At 41.3% G+C, this 17438-nt stretch overlaps 2 protein-coding genes across 15 annotated transcripts in view; one reads left to right on the top strand and one right to left on the bottom strand.

The window, feature by feature from the left end:
• The window catches only part of SLC15A5 (solute carrier family 15 member 5), a 71258-nt gene extending 62532 nt beyond the window's left edge, over positions 1 to 8726 (bottom strand). For 2 of the 6 annotated variants that reach the window (XM_056340959.1, XM_056340955.1), the window contains exon 1: positions 8641 to 8718. Coding sequence is in view for 1 of the 6 variants with exons in the window: in XM_056340952.1 (XP_056196927.1) it covers positions 8641 to 8723 (83 nt within the window). In the remaining 5 variants the exon portion in view is untranslated. Of the gene's footprint in view, positions 1 to 8640 lie in introns of all 6 variants that reach the window. The other 4 variants (XM_056340960.1, XM_056340954.1, XM_056340953.1 and 1 more) reach the window with 3 other exon arrangements.
• The window catches only part of MGST1 (microsomal glutathione S-transferase 1), a 57962-nt gene continuing 48394 nt past the window's right edge, over positions 7871 to 17438 (top strand). For 4 of the 9 annotated variants that reach the window (XR_008822163.1, XR_008822165.1, XR_008822166.1 and 1 more), the window contains exons 1-3: positions 7871 to 8024; positions 10468 to 10615; positions 12720 to 12806. Coding sequence is in view for 5 of the 9 variants with exons in the window: in XM_056340961.1 (XP_056196936.1) it covers positions 10490 to 10615; positions 12720 to 12814; positions 15297 to 15543 (468 nt within the window). In the remaining 4 variants the exon portion in view is untranslated. Of the gene's footprint in view, positions 8025 to 8115; positions 8259 to 8647; positions 8782 to 10467; positions 10616 to 12719; positions 12819 to 15296; positions 15911 to 17438 lie in introns of those variants that run through there. The other 5 variants (XM_056340963.1, XM_056340961.1, XM_056340962.1 and 2 more) reach the window with 5 other exon arrangements.

Below are 17438 nucleotides of genomic sequence, written 5' to 3' on the forward strand. Positions count from 1 at the left end.
AGAGTGCTGGAGATGGGAGGAGAAAAGGGGTGAATTCAAGGACTTTCTCTGCTGCATGGCAGAAAGAGGCTCTGTTCCTCCTGCTTACATTCACCCCAGGCAAGGCCTGTGGATACCTTCTCTGCAGAAGGGCACAAGGGAGTAGTATTGCAGAGCTCCCATGTGCAGTGCATGCAGGTAAGAAAAACTTGCCCTAAATGTGAAAAGACAGATTACAGTGGGGAAAAAACAACACAACAAAAACTTGCACAGCTACCAGAACTATTTTATTGAGGATGCTATTTGTCATCTGCTGTACAACAGAGCATACATTTTGAAACAGGCTGGCAATTCCATTTCATTCACTTCTTCTCTTTCCTATTCCACAAGTGTCATTGAAAGTAAGCAGCAAAGTCACCCTCTTCATGAATTTCTCAAACTGAAATGCTCTCATGAGGATTGTTATCCTGCTGCTATGTGATCTAGTCGGGAAGCCTGCATGTACCAAATTAAAGAGAACTCTATGAATCAAAGCTCTGAGACTTGATGCTGAGGTATATAATGAGCACAAGAGCACATAAGGCCCAGTCCTGCTCCCACAGAAATGAGCAGCAAGGGTCTGATTCTGATTTTGCTTATCCAGCTATAAATCAAGAGCAACTTCACTGAAGCACACATCAGTAAAAGTGAACAAGCAGTCTTTCAGCCACTAAATTCCCAACATATCAGGCACTGTATTTAGTACAAAACATTGTCCCAGCTTGACTTTGCCTAAAGGGTCAAAATGCTGAGGAAATGTTCAAACTGTGTCTTAAGAGAAAAGTGGTTATGATGCAGTGGAGGAGTGGGTTAGGAGAGCCTACTGAGCGCCCGTCAGCTGTCCATCTCCAGGAGAAACAGTAGCATGGATCCTTCTGCAGAAAAACAGTAGCAGGGATACTTCCTAGACATCAAACCCAACAAAAGTCCTTCTCTCCGTCTGCTATGCTGCCAGATACTCTGGAGTCCAGAGCTGGAGGCAGGATTTGATGACCAGACAGCTATTAAGAGATTCCATAAAATTTTCTGTGTTTATGAGCACTCTTTATTCAAGCTAGACAGTGCATCTGAATATCCCAAGTGAGACTTGAAACAACATAGAGCACCAGGCTAAGCCACAATATGTTATATTGGCCAAAACTTTTTCACCAGGACTAGTTAGAATTGCAATGGCAGGAAAATTAATTAGTTGCAACACAGTGTAACAGAGAAACACTGGTTATCATGGCTTGGGGGAAAGAAAAGAATGGTATTTTTGTTAAGGCATAGTACTCATCAGAATTACAAGGCTGAAGCTATGAGAACTATTTCTACTAGAGGAATGTATGATTTTGTGATGTTCCATGTCAATGGGATTGCACCAAAGATCATTACTACTGGAGAGAATAATTGTATCCCTATCTTATCACCTCTTTGTCTTTTTAATGAGAATTGCCTTGCAAAGCACCATACACTGGGTCACAACTCTACCCAAAGAGAATTTGTGTTTGAGTAGCGAAGGGTATAGACTTTGTAGCCTGTTATTACTGGATGTGATATGGACCACTAAATGAAAAGTGCTCTCTGTCTCAATTAAGTTTTAAATCACTTCCACAATTCCTTTTTTACAAGCTAAAAGACAGAGTAAGAGACAGACTCTTGTCTTGCTGTTGTGGTTTGTTTGTTTTTATTTCCCATCCCAGGACTTCAGGGAGTATGTCTCTGCTAAGTATTTCTGCAGCTGTTCAAAAGCAATCTGACTGCACAATACAGTATCTGAATAATTGCCTCAGGTGACTATTAAAGTCTACTGCTGCACCATAAAACCATGAGGAGTAATCTTGCACCACAGCAGAAAATACCCAACAGCCAACCCTGCAGAGTGTCGTTCCTGTTAGCAGAGAGCTACAGCAACCAAGTGAAGATTCAGGAAGACAGAAAGAGCACAGGGAAGGCTCTGGACCTTAAATTGTTCCTTTTCTTGCTGACTAAGCAAAAGTTGCTGATTGTTAAATATTGAATTGTCTGTATTCATCCCTTGCCAACTGAAGTCAATGAACTTACATCAGGGAGGACTTTAACCCATTACAAGCGAAATGTTTGTCATCTTCTTTCCCCCTCTGTTTCTCCTTACAGACTTTTACATACTGCAGTAAAGGAACCCCTTTAAAGCATAATGTATGGTAATACAGTTTAATTGTGGTTTGTTGGCCTGTTGGGGATAAAATGTGCTGGTTCCAAGTAATTTTGCTGACTCTAAACTTGGCTCTGTACAGAGAGCTGGGGGAGGGGAGGTTGCTAACAAAAATAGCTGTGCTACCTGGGAAGGCTCTGCATACTGCAAAAGTACTGTTGGAGTAGGGCCTATAATTGCAGATAATTGATTTTTTTCAAAACAATGACGTTTGGCTCACACTGACTACACAGCCTGCCTCTTAACCCTTACATAAGGACAACTCACACACAAATTTAACTCCCAAGCAAGCACACTTTGGGCACTCTTTCCTCAGGGAGCGGAATGTACTCACTTTGCATTCATTACACAACTTCTTTCAGTCTGTGAGTTGGAGACAGCTGAATTGCTGAGGGCAGGAATCTTTAGCCTTCACTTCTTGCAGGATAATAACAGACACCCAAAATCTGGGGGGCATTTCTTCTCCCCACATCCTCTATCTAGTACTTCTACAGAACTCCACCTGCCATCCTACCACCAGATCAGTGATACATGTTGGCAAGAGGGAATTATTACTGATCAGTATCTTGCTTATATGGAACACTTAAGTTCTTTCTTTCAGATGGTTACTCCTCAAAAATAAACACCTGTGCAAGAGTGTACCTCTCCTTTCTCACCTTCAGCTCTCAAAAGCATCTCCAAACTGCCAGGCAGAAGCTGTTTCACTAGCTAAACATGGTTCACATCCCATCAGTGATACATACATACAAATAAAGTGTAAAGAAACTCCAATTTTACATGACTAATAATAAGCAACAGGAACATTTAGCCTATTGACATTCAACTGTGATAGGAATCCAGTTAAGATTAGCAGTGACCAAAGGTTCAGACCATCATAGGGTGGTTTTGTACTCTCATGGAAAAATGAGCTTGCTTCAATCCACAGGACCTAGCTCTTTCACTGTCTAAATACCTACATCTACACGAGTACAAAAATCTCACAGTACGATCTGGGAGTATTTTAAAAGTTAACTTTATAACTTTACCTATTTTTTTATAGACACACCAGGTCTGTATGTCTACACATATCTCCATCTGTAAAGCTTTTGCTTGTTTCCAGGAATCTCTTGTCTATAGAGATACCTTGGCAACTTATTGCTAGATACTTTTTATCATCTCTGTCTTCTCAGCAGCTCACTCCAACTGATTGTATGCCTTCTGTGTGCATCTGGAGTGGTACTGTAGCAAAAAATATTCCAGTTTGGTCTCCAGCTTAATAATTTTCTCATGGCTCTAGAGCAGAATAGTAGTACAGGAACAAGGAAAAACTACTGGATGCTTCTACTAATGATTAAAACCTCAATGGCTTAAAAATCATTTTGCTCTCTCTACTTTGTTCAATCTGTGAAGTGAAACTTGATAACCTTTCTGGGTTTATAATGAATATTTTTTTTTCTTCTGCTACTTCAGTATTATTTTAAAGGATCAGATTTTGTTCTGCAAGCTGTATTTAATAATGCTTAACAAATAACTTCTCACTGGATTAGCTTAAAAGTAACGTACTATGGTGTCTGCAAAATCTGTTTTATTGGCATATCTGAGCATTATGATATCAACCCTCACATGGCCTTTAATAATCTACAATATCTTGCTTTACTAATAAAAACAATTGTACAGACCAAATAGCATCACAAAAGCTGAGGTTAATGCCCCTTTCCCTTCAGTACAGCACAGGACTTTAAATACCTCATCACATACGCATTACTGTCAGCTGCAAAGGCAGTTCTGTGCTGCAGACTTATTTGCAGAAGCGAGACCATTGCTGCAGTATTCATATGCAGTGAAAGAGGATTCAAGGCAAAAAAATGGTCCATGATGTGCTTATACATAGATCTACTGAAAAGGTTTGCCTATATGCCCTCCAGTCCCTTTCTGAGTTGTTCCTCAACTGGGACATCAAGCTGTGTAGGGCAACAGTCTACAGGTACTTTCCATCTGTTGGAGTACTTCTTATGGTATGTCCGTCCCCTGACTTTTGATCCTTGGCTTGCATGTTCCTTGTAGGAATGGTGCTACTTGATGGAAGAGTAAGCAACTTTAGAGGATAACCTTACTCATTGTCTCCTTAAATGACCGGTAAATGAGCATTGTGGGGTTTTTGAATAATGTATTAGTGATGTATAACTGAGCAGACAATCAGCAGAAATTTCTGCTCTTGTGCTCTGTGGAGATTGTATTCTTTCACCTCCTCTCACTGCCTGTTGGTCACCAACCACTGTGACTGGTCACTTAAACCATGTACTATTGTTTCTGTCTCACATGTGAGCATCTGGAATTCTAAAAGAACACTGAAGTCGAATACTGACAACTGTTGTCCTCCAAACAGTGGTGTGAATAAAAGAGACAGATGGATGGACACAGCTGTTTTGAAGTTAGAAGCTCAATGAAAAGGCAGCTTATGCCAGAGAAGCCTTCACTGAGCTACACCCAGCAGGAAGCATTTCTAACTAAAGAAAGATCCTTTCTTGCTGTTTTTGAAGCAGTTCCCCAGAGCAACCAGACAGCAGTTTGAGATCTTCTGAAGCAAAAGCATGTGAATCACAGCAAAATTACATAGGTGTCAACATCTGATATTGTGAAAGTGCTTTCTAACCAGAGGGTGTAGGTTTTAATGGAGTAGCACAAAAACTGACTCAGGTCCGTTATACTAAACATTTTTGTAACATTTCCCTTTTTGAATTTAAAGAGTACTTCAGATTTTAAGTTAAAATATGGAATGAATCTTAGTGTTCATGATTTGTTTTACTTTATAAATCAATGGCTTATTTAATGCAGGAGGCAAAATTTGTCAATTTTACAGAAAAGCTATTTGAGGAAACAACTAATTTATATTAACAAAGGGGTGGTGAACAAAAACTTCAGGTATGGTGAAAATGTATTGTTGGTACCTTCTTTATCACTCTAATTATGGTGAATAAATGCAGTCAGAGAAGCAGACAGGATGGAACAAGGCTGATCAATACATGCCTCTCCCTCCCCTTCCCTGCAGTCAAAAGAGAATAATTGCATTTATCTGGCCTTCTTGGGAAGTATCTATTCCTTGCTGGAGGTTAAATGAAAAACTCTTGTATTCCTACTTTTATGCTGACCCTAAATTTGTGTCCTGATTCTACTGTCTCTGGCTATATGGATAGTTCAAGTCAGTGGGAAAATTGTCATGAAAAAGGGTTGCTCACATGAATGAGGTTTGCAAGATCAAGCCCTTCATGATCAGTATAACCCTGGGCATTGGGCTGATATGGCATCCCTGATTTACAAGAGTGATGCTATTAGCATCGAAGGGACAATTCACATGAGTAAGGACTGTGAGAATGGGCCCCTCAGGAGCAACTATCACCACAGTTATGTATCCAACCTCACTTAGATCACAGCAGTTTTCAAATGTTCTACAGACACTTTATGCTGCTACCGAACTTTGAGAAGAAAATAGACCTTGAGCACAAGTTCACTACTGCTTTACTAACTATGGCCCTAGTTTTGCACTCTGCTTAGACTCCCCCCAACTCTTAAGTGGTTCAGGGTCAACAAGAAATAATGGCTCCTTTTCTTGTTTCTTTTCTTACTTTCTCCTTCCCTTTCTATCTTTAACTTCTTTCTGTCTTTCCTTTATCCTTATTTTTCCTTTCTCTTTTTCTCCTTTTTTGTCTTTTATCTTTTATTTCCTTTTGTTTTCTTTTCTCTACTCTTCCCTTATTTTCTTCTTTTCTTCCTTTTTTCCTTTTTTTCTCCCTTCCCTTCCCTTCCCTTCCCTTCCCTTCCCTTCCCTTCCCTTCCCTTCCCTTCCCTTCCCTTCCCTTCCCTTCCCTTCCCTTCCCTTCCCTTCCCTTCCCTTCCCTTCCCTTCCCTTCCCTTCCCTTCCCTTCCCTTCCCTTCCCTTCCCTTCCCTCCCCTCCCCTCCCCTCCCCTCCCCTCCCCTCCCCTTTTTTCTTCTTTTTTTTTTCTATTTTTCTTTTTCTTTATTCTTTCCCCGTTCTTTTTTCTATTTCTCTTTTTCTCTTTTCTTTTTCTTTCATTTTTCTCTCTTTTCCCTCCTTTCTTGTTCTCCTCCCTCACATCTTCTTTCTGTACCTTCCCTTAGAATTAGGGGAATTCAATAATGGTATGAAAAAATTAGTAAGGTGTTGGCCTCAAAATTCAAAGATTGGGAGCATATAAGCTTTCCCAATTTCAGAAGTGTTTTTTAAGATCACATAAAATAATCTAAATTTCCAGAATCTATAAAATTTCTACCTGCATTTTTGCTTCTCTTTATACAACCTACAACTAATTTTACCTACAACGAATGAAAATCGCCTTTCTCCTGGCTTTCTGGTATTTCCCAATCTAGTTCTGAGAACTGCATGTAAATCAATTACCAGCTTTTCTTCTCAAGTATAATAATGTGGGTTTATTTTAACTCTGTTAACAGTTTTACCTTCTTTTTAACCTGGCTTCATCTAAGAATTAGAATGCTAAACAAACATAAAAAAGGTGGCAATAGAAAATAATTATAGTTTTATTTCAATAGCACCAATTATACATGCGATTGGGATATATTATGTGTTAGGTGGTGTACACAGTTCATGAAGTAAATAAACTTCTTGCCTTGAAATAAGTTATGACCTGCAGAAATGCTTTCATTTTTTTAAAATAAATCTGTTTGCTGGGATGGATCCATGCTCATGTGAGTTATTTTGTTGACTGTAGTGGAAATATTATTTGCAGTGTCCTTAGTAAGAACAAAGGTTGTTGAACCCAATTTTACCGTCATTTAAAAACAGTTCTGATACTACAGTCCTTACTCAAATGAGTTTTGCTGTGTTTGATGATTAATAAGAAAAGTCACAAAGGTCTGCACGGGCAGGTATTTAACATGACATGAAGCACAGAAGTAACAACAATGAACGCTGAATATATATACCTAAAACTAGCTTTTCTGTAATGATGCAGCCTTAAAAATTGTATCCCTTTCTGACTTTGTACACGTCTTTAGGATTATTTCTGAAATCTTTACTGAGCACCCGAGTACATTTATCTTTATCTTCTTCAGGCCTGTTTATCATGAGCTGTTTTGTCACAAGCATGGCTCCCGTTATAGGGGAGTGCTGTGGGAATAGCTTAATTTTCTCTGGAAGAAACACAGGGAAGCTCGTACACCAGGTTTCCTCCTTTCATCACATCCCAGCCTGCTGGTAAAATCTGTGGCCAGCCCTGAAGGCCCTTTATTTTCTGTTAGGCTTTGCAAAGCAACATGATACATATTGATTGGAACAGCACTGGTGGCCGGGCAGCGTAACCATTTTTATGTTTTTTTTTTTCCTTTGGTAGAAGTTCAGACCCACCCAAACAATGCAGGAGCCCAAAGTGCTGAGACTTAAGTTGCTTTACGTAGTTTTCCAGGTGAGCTTTGGGCCCACTTGGGAGCTTGTGCAATGGCTGGACATGGCGTGTCCCTAACACCGCCTGGCTGGGTCACAGTCTTTGGTTTCTGTGCCTCGAAGGCCAAGGGTGTTCAGACCAGAACGGCCTTTCTTTGTTTTTCCTGGTTTACTTTCGTTCCCTCCCCAGGTAAGGCTTGCCGGGGCCCGGGCCCAAGCCCTGCCCTTCCCGGGCCTGGCACACCGCAGCGGCCCGGGGCCCGCGGGGGCCAGCGGCGCGCAGCTCCCGCCGAGAGCCGGGCCGGGACCCGCCTCCGCGCCCGGGGGCGAGGCGAGGCGAGGCGGGGCCGGGCCCGGGGCGGGCGGCGGCGCAGTGCCCGGCCGGGACGAGCGGGGCTCGGTGCGCTGTGCGCGCTCTGCGAGGGGACGCGGGCGAGGTGCGTGATGGCGGCTCCCGCTGCCGGCGGGGGGAGGAAGCCCCCCTCCCCCCCCTCCGCCGCCTTCGGGGCGCGAACCCCCCGCGGGTGCCGGAAGGGTGCGCGGGGCCGCGTCAGCTCCGCTGAAGGTGGCGGGGCTTCTCCTGAGGGGGTACCGGAGCCTTCGCCCCGCGCAGGCGGCGGCCGGCTGTGGTGGAGGGCGGCGCGGAGGCGGCCCGGTGCCCGCGGCGGTCGGTGAGGGCAGGTCCCCGCAGCTCCCGGCGGGGCGGCCCGGGCCCTGCCCGCCCTGCGGGGGAAGCGCAGCGCAGGCAGCGCCGTGCGCGCAGGCCGGGCGGCGCGGCTGAGCGCAGGGGCCTGGGCGGGCAGCGCGCGGCCGCCGGCCCCGCTTGGTTCCAGCCCGAGCGTGTGGCCGGGCCTGGCCGGGGCGGGGGGGGGGGGGCGGCCGCGTAAGTGGGCAGGGGGTGCGCTTCGGGAGGTGGCGTTGTAACGAGCAGACGGCAGGCGGCCTGCCCGGTGGCGGCACTGCCGAGTGCAGCTGCGCGGCCGGCCAGCCTGCGACAGCCACGCGTGGCGGGGGCACCCGCGCAGCTGTGCGGCGTCCCGGGTCGTTACCCACCGGCTTGTGACCCTTCGCGTGGGGTCTGACCGCGTGCGCCTCAGCGGGCCCGGGTTTGCGTCCGCACCACAGGGAGAGACCATTGCTACCAGGCTGTTGTGGACTTACTAGACGTATCCTTTTAAGCCCTGTGCTGGTGTAGTATGTGGGGGTTATGTTTGTTTTTCTGCTGCTGTTTAACCACGAATTCGTCAGCGTGCTTCATTTTCGTAGCGCAGGCAGTGCCTGGGCGGTAGGAGTCTGGGGAGGCCGACCCTACAAGCAGGGAAAATGGACAAATGTGGTGTAGTTCCAGAGATGGTGAACAGTTTCTCATGACTCTGCACAGTTCTTGGATGTATTTTCAATATCGTTTTAAGATCCACTATGGAAAAATGCTTGGATGCCAGGGATTTAATTTTGTTTGGTGAAACTACACAAACTTCCTGCTGTGATAAAGTTAAAAATTGCAGTTTCTGTTCATCACTGAAAAAAATTTTTGCCAAATCACTGATGATCTTGAAAACTGTTGTACTGTAATGTGAGAGGAGGGAGAGTTATACTGAATTTTCTATAACCCCGAGGCCTACTGCCTTGCCTAGTGACCCAAACACTGTTTTAGAAAGGATAAAAGAGGGAGCAAATCCCACCACCACAGCCAGACAGGTCCAGGGAAGGCAGGTTTGTTTCACTGGTCAAACAGCTGCTTACCACCATCCTGCCCACCACCCCACCAAGGATGTGCTTTCAGAGCAGGAGTCTTCTACTGCTCTCATCTCATTTCCCTTGTTTGGCTGTAGCTGGCAGTGACTCCATGCTGAAAGCAAGATGAGAGATTGTTAGAGCTGTAATCAAGTTTAATATTATTAATTTTTAATTACTGTTGTTAAAATTTAGGAAATAATGAAGTTGACTAAAACAGTACATTTATTTTGGTCTCAAGTGAAGCCAAGACGTACTAGTTTCATGGATTCCTACTTGCTAAGTGCATGACTGAAGCACTGGTGAGGTAAAAAGCCTTGTTCTGTGCAGAGCACAAATTGAACGTGCAAGGGGACGTGCTTTTTGTTTTATGTGCCTTCAGTTCTCATCACATTCTTAACTTTATGGTGTTGATAAAAGGTGCCACCTCCATAGGACTGTGGGTTTGCTATGGTCTCACTGGAAAGATACTTAATTAGCTTAAATCTCCCATGATAAAAGCATAAATAGTTCTGTGCTTTTTGTCATTACAACTTAATCTTTGCCCGTGAATCATGCTAAAAGCAATTTTTGAGAACAAGGTCTCAAAGGGGAAAAATGCATGTTTAACTCAGTTTCATCACAAGTTATTGCTGGGTGGGAAGATACTGGTTAATTTGAAAGCTGACGTGCAATTAAAATTGTGCCATTTTTAAAGATAGGCAATACTAATGTTCTTCTTTAAACACTACAGTACGTATAGTATGTCATCACACTCTTTCTGTCCTGGTAACTGCTTAGGGAAATTCACTAGTTCAAATGAACTGGTCTGAAATTGGTCTAACTCCTTGTGTTATTTCAAAAGTGACTACATTTTGTTTCTGCAATTACATTAAATGTTTTGGTGGATTATTTTTTGACAGTTTAATAAGCAGATAGAATGGAAGCTAAATATTAAATGATAATATAACTTCTCATCTTAAAGTATTATAGTATGCCATTGTGAAAATAAATTGAGGAAAACCAAATTTGTTTGAAAATAAACTTTTCACAGTTGCAAAATTGTGCTGTCATTGCAGTGATTAAGAAAAAAAAAAGGATATTCTGAAAATCTTGTCGGAACTTTGAATTCCTATGATCTTAACCTAACTTTACTGTTTTTTAAAGGTCATCAGTGAGAAGCAGAGAAATGGCTAAACTGACCCAGTTAATTGACAATGAAGTCTTCCGGGCTTATGCTACTTATACAACTATTGTTCTTCTAAAAATGATGTTAATGAGTCTTATAACAGCATACTTCAGAATCACAAGGAAGGTAAGAAACTGGGAATACTGTCTGGTAGAATAGGTTGAAATTTGTAGAGATATCACAGATGTTTCTTTTGTTTTCACCATTCAAATAGTGGTGCTGTTCTTTTTCTTCCTCCTCCCTCCCCTAATGATACTCTGAGTCTTGCATGCTGATGCTTTGTTGGACGTCTTTAACATAATTATGAGATAATTATGGGACTGTATCTTACAGTTGAATTTGACTTACTCTGCCTTTCTAGAACATTTCTCTTACTTCTAAGTAAGAGTTTTTCATAACTGTAGTTTCCACTGTCTTCTGCAGAAAGCTGGTGTCCAGGGTACCCAATTTATAAAGCAAATAAAGTATGATATAGAGCCATGTTACATGAATAACTAACCAGTAGGGTTAGAAGAAGGGGTATGAAGTGGATTTTTATGCATCTATAACCCTTTCATCCAGTAATTCTAAAGCTCTTTACATTCCCTAATTGTTTTAGCCTTCCCATTGCAGGTAGGTCATTATCCTAAAAAAAGATAATTGATTTTTTTTCTATTATAAGAGGCAGGCTGAAAATTTATGTGAGTCGATGTGTAGGCTAGATAAGTATATGAAGTATCCACTGAGGTTTACTAAATAATGCAGAAGTTGCATCTAGCTGAGGAGAGAAAAAAAGCTCGTGGGAAATACAATGTTGTGTTTGCCCTGTTCTTGCTCCTATCTAGGCATCTGCTTATGGCCACTGTTGGAAACACTTGGTCTTGGGCTGAAAGAGCCCTGAGTTTGCCCCATATGGCTATTCTTATGAGATCTGTTTTTGCAAGACGGTGTGTGCTTCAAGGATTTTGTGGCAGTCCTTTTGTTGAAATGCTGCTTTTTGTTTCTGCTGGGTGCAAGATAACCGAGTTCTGTTTGTCATGAGGTCCTCATGAAGCACAGCGTTTGAGCTACTGCTGGTTTCTAATAGCTCTCTAGGTCTTTGTCACAGCTAAATCTTGAGTATAGCAGAGCACACAGTCTGTCCTGTATGTTCAAAATAGGATCCAGGTGTCTGTCATAACCTTACCTCTTTTTGGTCTTGCAGAAGCATGTCAGCTGTACTGGTCTTATATGCAGATCCAATGGAGTCCTGTATTAATGCTCATAATGTGTTATGATCCATATGTATGCAGGTGACAATAGTGCATTCATTAATTTATAGTGCTTGGTTTTCTTATGACAGACAGTAATATTCCAAAGACAAATTAGTAAAGCGATTTTTATTTCCTATTTAATATAAAAAAATCCTGAAATTGTTAAGAAAAAATAGAGGAAAGCAGTGGAGTTAGAGAAGGCAAAAGGTTACTGATGCTGATACTTGTTAAGGTGTCTCCAGAATTTTGAGGCCAAGGATATTTCACAGAAATGGATCAAGAATGCCTCAGAAAGCAATCATGAAGGTCTCCTAAAAATCAAAAGGGTTTGCTTGAATTACACCTGCATAGTCTGAACAGTCCACAAAATGCATGTGTTATTAATGTGTCAGTGAAGAAAGATCTACTGCAGTCTGCACTAACTGTATTAAATGTTTTCAAGTAGTGTCTTACAGTATTTGGAGGTAATGACGGGTTACATAACTGGAAAAAATTTGTACTTAAGAAGAAATGGAGAAACTTATTTGGTCATAAATGAGCATGGGGGGAGGTCTTTTGGATGCTATTCTGTGTTAGAGTTCTGAAGAAGGAAGTGATCCCAAAAGGCTTTTGGATAATTTGTCAAGGATAGTGAAAACGAGACTTGGGTGGTGCAGATAGCAGTTCTACCTTCCAGGTCCCTATGTACCTTCAGCCCACTGGCATTACTTCAGGCTAAGTATCAGTCATCTGCTGTGCTTGTCCATCTTACAAGAAGGCTTTAGCTACATGCATAAATTACATTATATTAATTTGTCAGCATGCAAGCTACATACAGGCAAGGCTCAAGAAAACAGTAATGCAGTGAACAATATATTGCTCCCTGTGCATTTAATTTCAGGTAAGTTATGTGAGGTTATAGAGGCATTAGTAAAAAGAGCGACCTTTGTAGCAAGCTGTCTTGACCAGAAAAAACATTCTGGCTTCTGATGTCTCTTGTGTGTTTATGTTTGACATAGGCATTTGTCAACCCAGAAGATACAGCATCATTTGGAAAAGGCGAGAGTGCTAAAAAATATCTGCGGACTGATCCAGATGTCGAACGTGTACGTAGGTAATACATAGTAGTCTTTAAGAGTTATTTTAAATAGCTGAATTATACTAAATCAAGGAATTAATTTCATACCTCTCACATCTTCTTTGGCAAGCCTGTGTGTGTTTTGTTTTGCTTTATATAGTAATGTAGTACATTTATTTAAATGAACAAACCACTCCCCATTCAGTCAGCATGCATGCTAAAAATAGTAAGTCATTGTCTGGTTATAATAGCTGACTCTTTGATAGTATCCTGTATGCATGGGGGAACTGGTGAGAAGGTTGTAAAACGTGACGTAAGTTGATTTAGTATGAAGCAGTGTCCATTAAGTGCAATTCAGCTTTCTATATGATCTGAACATCAGTTGCAATAGTTGCATCTTTTCCTGAAGTGTAAAGGAAATAACAGGAGAAGAGGAGTAAAACTATGTTAAAGTCACAGAACTCCAGAGTTGTAAGAGAATTAATCTGGCAAATCATGCAGAGTGGGAGTCAAAGCCTGTGCTCTCTTTGCTGGATTGAATCGAGGTTACTCACTGATGTGTCAGTTGTACAGGAAAGTTGATCAGCCTTCTGGAAGAATGCTATTAATAGTATGGCAGTGTGCAACCTGCGGTGTACATATTTTGTTTTGAAAGATTCGTGGCAGAATATAAGTTGCCTTTCAGTGGGCTAGAAGTTACAGCTCATTTAATTTTACTTAGCTGATGACAAAATTTTGTTACCAAAATCATAACTTCCAAGATGCTCTTTGATATACCTGTGCTAAAAAGAGAAAGCTTTCATGGAATGTTTTCCATATCATTATTCCTTAATGAAGCTAACAGTTTATTTGCTATATATATTTTTATACAAAAAAAATTGGAATGTGAATAAACTGTTCTCATTTAAACCACTGTTAGGGAGGATCTTGAAAATGACTATCAGCTCTGATATCAGAACAGTGCATCCTTGCAAATGTATATGACTGTGGTTCTATGAAGTCTAGTATATTTCTGTATGTCTCTTCTGGATAAAAATCTCAGAAGATTCCTAATCTCAGTGGGTTGTAAAGATGCTCGGAATTTTCCTTTTCTCCCCCTGAGTGGTTCTAGGAGTTGTTTAATTTGCTGGCTGTTATAGAAAAATGGGCACTTTTGCTGAAGAATAATTCCTTTCTATTTGTAAATTCTAAGAGGACAACTGAGTCGATACTAACTTTATGACCAGATGCCCTTTTAACTCGAATTGTTATGTTAGAGAAATGACAACCACCACACAGAGTCATTTACACAGGTTAGATTTTTAGAACACTGCATTATCAAATTCTTTGTTGCTGTTTTGCAGAGCTATTCACGCTTCTCCAGACCTAGTACGTCAACTTGGTTCTAGTTACTCTATTAGTGTTGCAGGATCGAATATTTTTTCCTTCCAACAGTGCCTCTCAACAAAAGTATACTATGTTTTCTTTTGCAAGCTTCATGGCAATGGATAATGCCACGTAGATTTAGCATGGCTTGTCCTCTGTGTGGCTAGAATTTGTTTTGTTTATAGGTATAGAAAAGATGTTAACTTTCTTCAGTGTATTTTTTTGGAGAAAAGAATAAAAAAGGTGGAAGATATGTTTCCTTGTAATGATAAATGAGTTCAGAAAGCAGCTGCAAAATAACACCATGTTCTGATTCTAGTTGGCTGTGGAATTTGACATAATTAGTAAGGCTTAGAGGTTGTTTCAATCAGTGAATTTGGCTGGAAGTATAATTTTTCTAAAGAGGTAAAAGGAGCAGGGAAGGTTTAGGAAGAGGCGTGAAAGAATACTTCAAGATCTGGAGTTCAGTCTCAACACATTTTTAGTAAATTATATTATGGTTTCAAAATTTCAAACATTTTTCATCTATTTTAGTGCTTTAGTAGTGAAGAAAATGAAGCAAAAGCATAACTGTCACACCTGTTAGGTGCTCAAAAATAACATTCTTCAAGATGATTGAACTTAATGAAGATTTGATAGAATGTTTCATATATATGATATTTCATATTTTCTTTATGGATACTACACACTGAGTTTATGGGATTGGAATAGACCATCTGGGCCATGGAGTCTTACTAGACTGTTGCAGCCACAGTCATCCAGTTAATTGATGTTCAGTTGAGAGAGGCTACAAGAACATTCCAGCTATCTGTTTTCTTCCCTGCCTTTCCTTGCATTCTTGCACACCCAGGTGCACTCATATACCTCATGTAAGTCCCTAATGTTACTAAGATCCTGGAGGAAAACTGAGATCTTTCATGCAGAAGATCAGAAGCTTAAAAACATGGGGTGCAGCAAGAGAGACCAGAGCGATGTCAGGTGAACATGCAAAAATAATTTCAGTAGCTGAAGCTGTCCCCACTGCAGAGGAAGCCAGCAGTTATGTTAGGGCCTTAACGGTAGCATGCTCTGAAGGTGCTGAAAAATAATGAGGCTTGAAGTGGTTTATTCAACAAAATGTAACACTGTAAAATAACTTTGCTTCTTTCCCCAGAGGCCACCTGAATGACCTTGAAAATATTGTCCCCTTTCTTGGCATTGGACTGCTGTATGCTCTTAGTGGCCCTGAGCTGTCCACAGCCTTGGTGCATTTCAGGATCTTTGCTGGGGCTAGGATCGTTCACACTTTTGCATACTTGATCCCTCTTCCCCAGCCCGGCAGAGGTTTGTCTTGGGCAGTTGGGTATGCAGTGACCATCTCGATGGCATACAAAGTGCTGAAGACGGCGTTATACCTGTAGCAGTCATAGCTTCTGCGTACCATTCGACATTCCATGCAAAATTTCCAGCAGTGTATGTTGATGTCTTGAATGAGCCAGTGTGAGGGTTTTTTTTGTGACTGGAATTAATTTTATAACAGAGGCTTTTCATTCCTGTGCAGAACTATTTCTTTTTAGAGGAAAAAAAATCCTTCTCCCTGTATTCTCTATTCATGGTCTGCATTGCCAAAATATTAGATTGAATGTTCCCTTTGCAATTTGTCAAGTGCTTATGATTCTAAACATGCAATGATGCTGTATTGATAGCACGTGTGGTAATTTTCTACAGATGCACTATTTTTGGCTGTAGCTCTGAAGTCTAAATCAATAAAGACAAGAGAAAAAATAATCTGTATTTTTGTTTTCATTTTGACTCTTCTCACTGCAGCCAGCAAATAGCATGTCACTATGTATCAGGAAGAAATTCCAATCATACAGTTCTTTGAAGAATGCTTACCTTAATAATAAGATATAACCAGTAATGCTAGGCTTGTAAAAAAATCTTTCATGAAATTGTTGTTTGTATAATCTGCTTTGGGATTAAAAAAACCAAACTATTGAAGCTCCATTTCTGTCCGTTGAATAGATTGAAGAGAAAAAAGTATTTGGGCTAAACTCTGTTTGGTGACACTGATGGAAATTTGAAGTAATTATTTTTGATGAAGTTAGTCCAAACATAGGTTTCATGACTGGATAAAGTGTAGACTGTGTATAGAAGATTTTTTTTTTCATTTTTGAATAAATTCAGCAAAATGAGTGACACTTGCAAATGTATATATTGAGTAATTCAGATGTGAAGAATATGGTTAGTTTGCATGTCATACTGTCATAAATATGTTGCTGATAGAAAATTTTGCTCTTTGCTTATATCTTTCTATGATGTGTCAGTTTGAAATATTTTCTTTAAAGACTCTTCATGGTCTTTTTTGGGTTGGTTGGTTGGTTTTGTAGCTGTGGCTTAAATAATAGCATAAGATTTCAGGAAAAAACCCCAAAAAACTGACCCAGAAGAGTCTTTATATCCAGTGTGCTGGTCATTGATAGTTTTAAATGGGGGAAGTCAGAGTGCAACATTTGGTGTGCTTTCCTACCCCAGAAGCTGTACTGCTAAGGGATAGCCCAGGGAGGAGCTGGACAGTTCCCTCCGCTGCCTTTGTATGCCAAAGGGTTTACTTTTCTTTTTGCCTGGAAGAAGTAGTTGTAGTACCAGAAGACATATCACTGGAGGGCCTACCTACCTACGCACAGCTGCGAGATGGAGGTTCATGCAGTGTTAAGTTAGAGACTGTAACTGAGAAGGGTGGCAGGAGGAGTCAGGAAGGGTGCAGGCAGGCTGGTTTAATCCAAAGAAGGGAGATTTTTACTGCAGTTCAAGGGTAGTGTTTAAGTCATGTCTGCTAAACTTGAGAAGGGTGGGACTTGAAATCAAGAAATTAACATTGGTTTACCAGAAATTAGATCTAACTAATGAGTGAAATAATGAAGAGCTGGATCCTCTACAAGGAGGGTGCTTGAGAGGATTGAAAGTAGAACATTGTGGAGCTTCAGTTCCTGACATGGCAGAATAAGCACGTCAACACTTCTGGGTTACCGGGGACTCCAATGGGAAACATGGGCTTTTGTGTTTCTTCTCCTTGCATCTTTCTCTACCACTTCCTACCTGTGCTGTTTTCCTCCTATTCCTTCTTTCTCTTCTAGCTTTTCATGGGATCTTGAGAACCAGCTACCTTGGATGGATTCATTGTAGTGAGGTAAGACGGGCCATCGGCTCTTCCTAGCTTGAGAAGGACTAGTGCTGAAGGGACAAGGGCAAGGCAGCAGCCTTGAGCTGGGGCCCAGACCAACCATTGTCAGAATCAATCTGCCAACTGGGACTG

Source organism: Falco biarmicus, chromosome 5 (assembly GCF_023638135.1).
Source record: "Falco biarmicus isolate bFalBia1 chromosome 5, bFalBia1.pri, whole genome shotgun sequence".
NCBI lineage: Eukaryota > Metazoa > Chordata > Aves > Falconiformes > Falconidae > Falco > Falco biarmicus.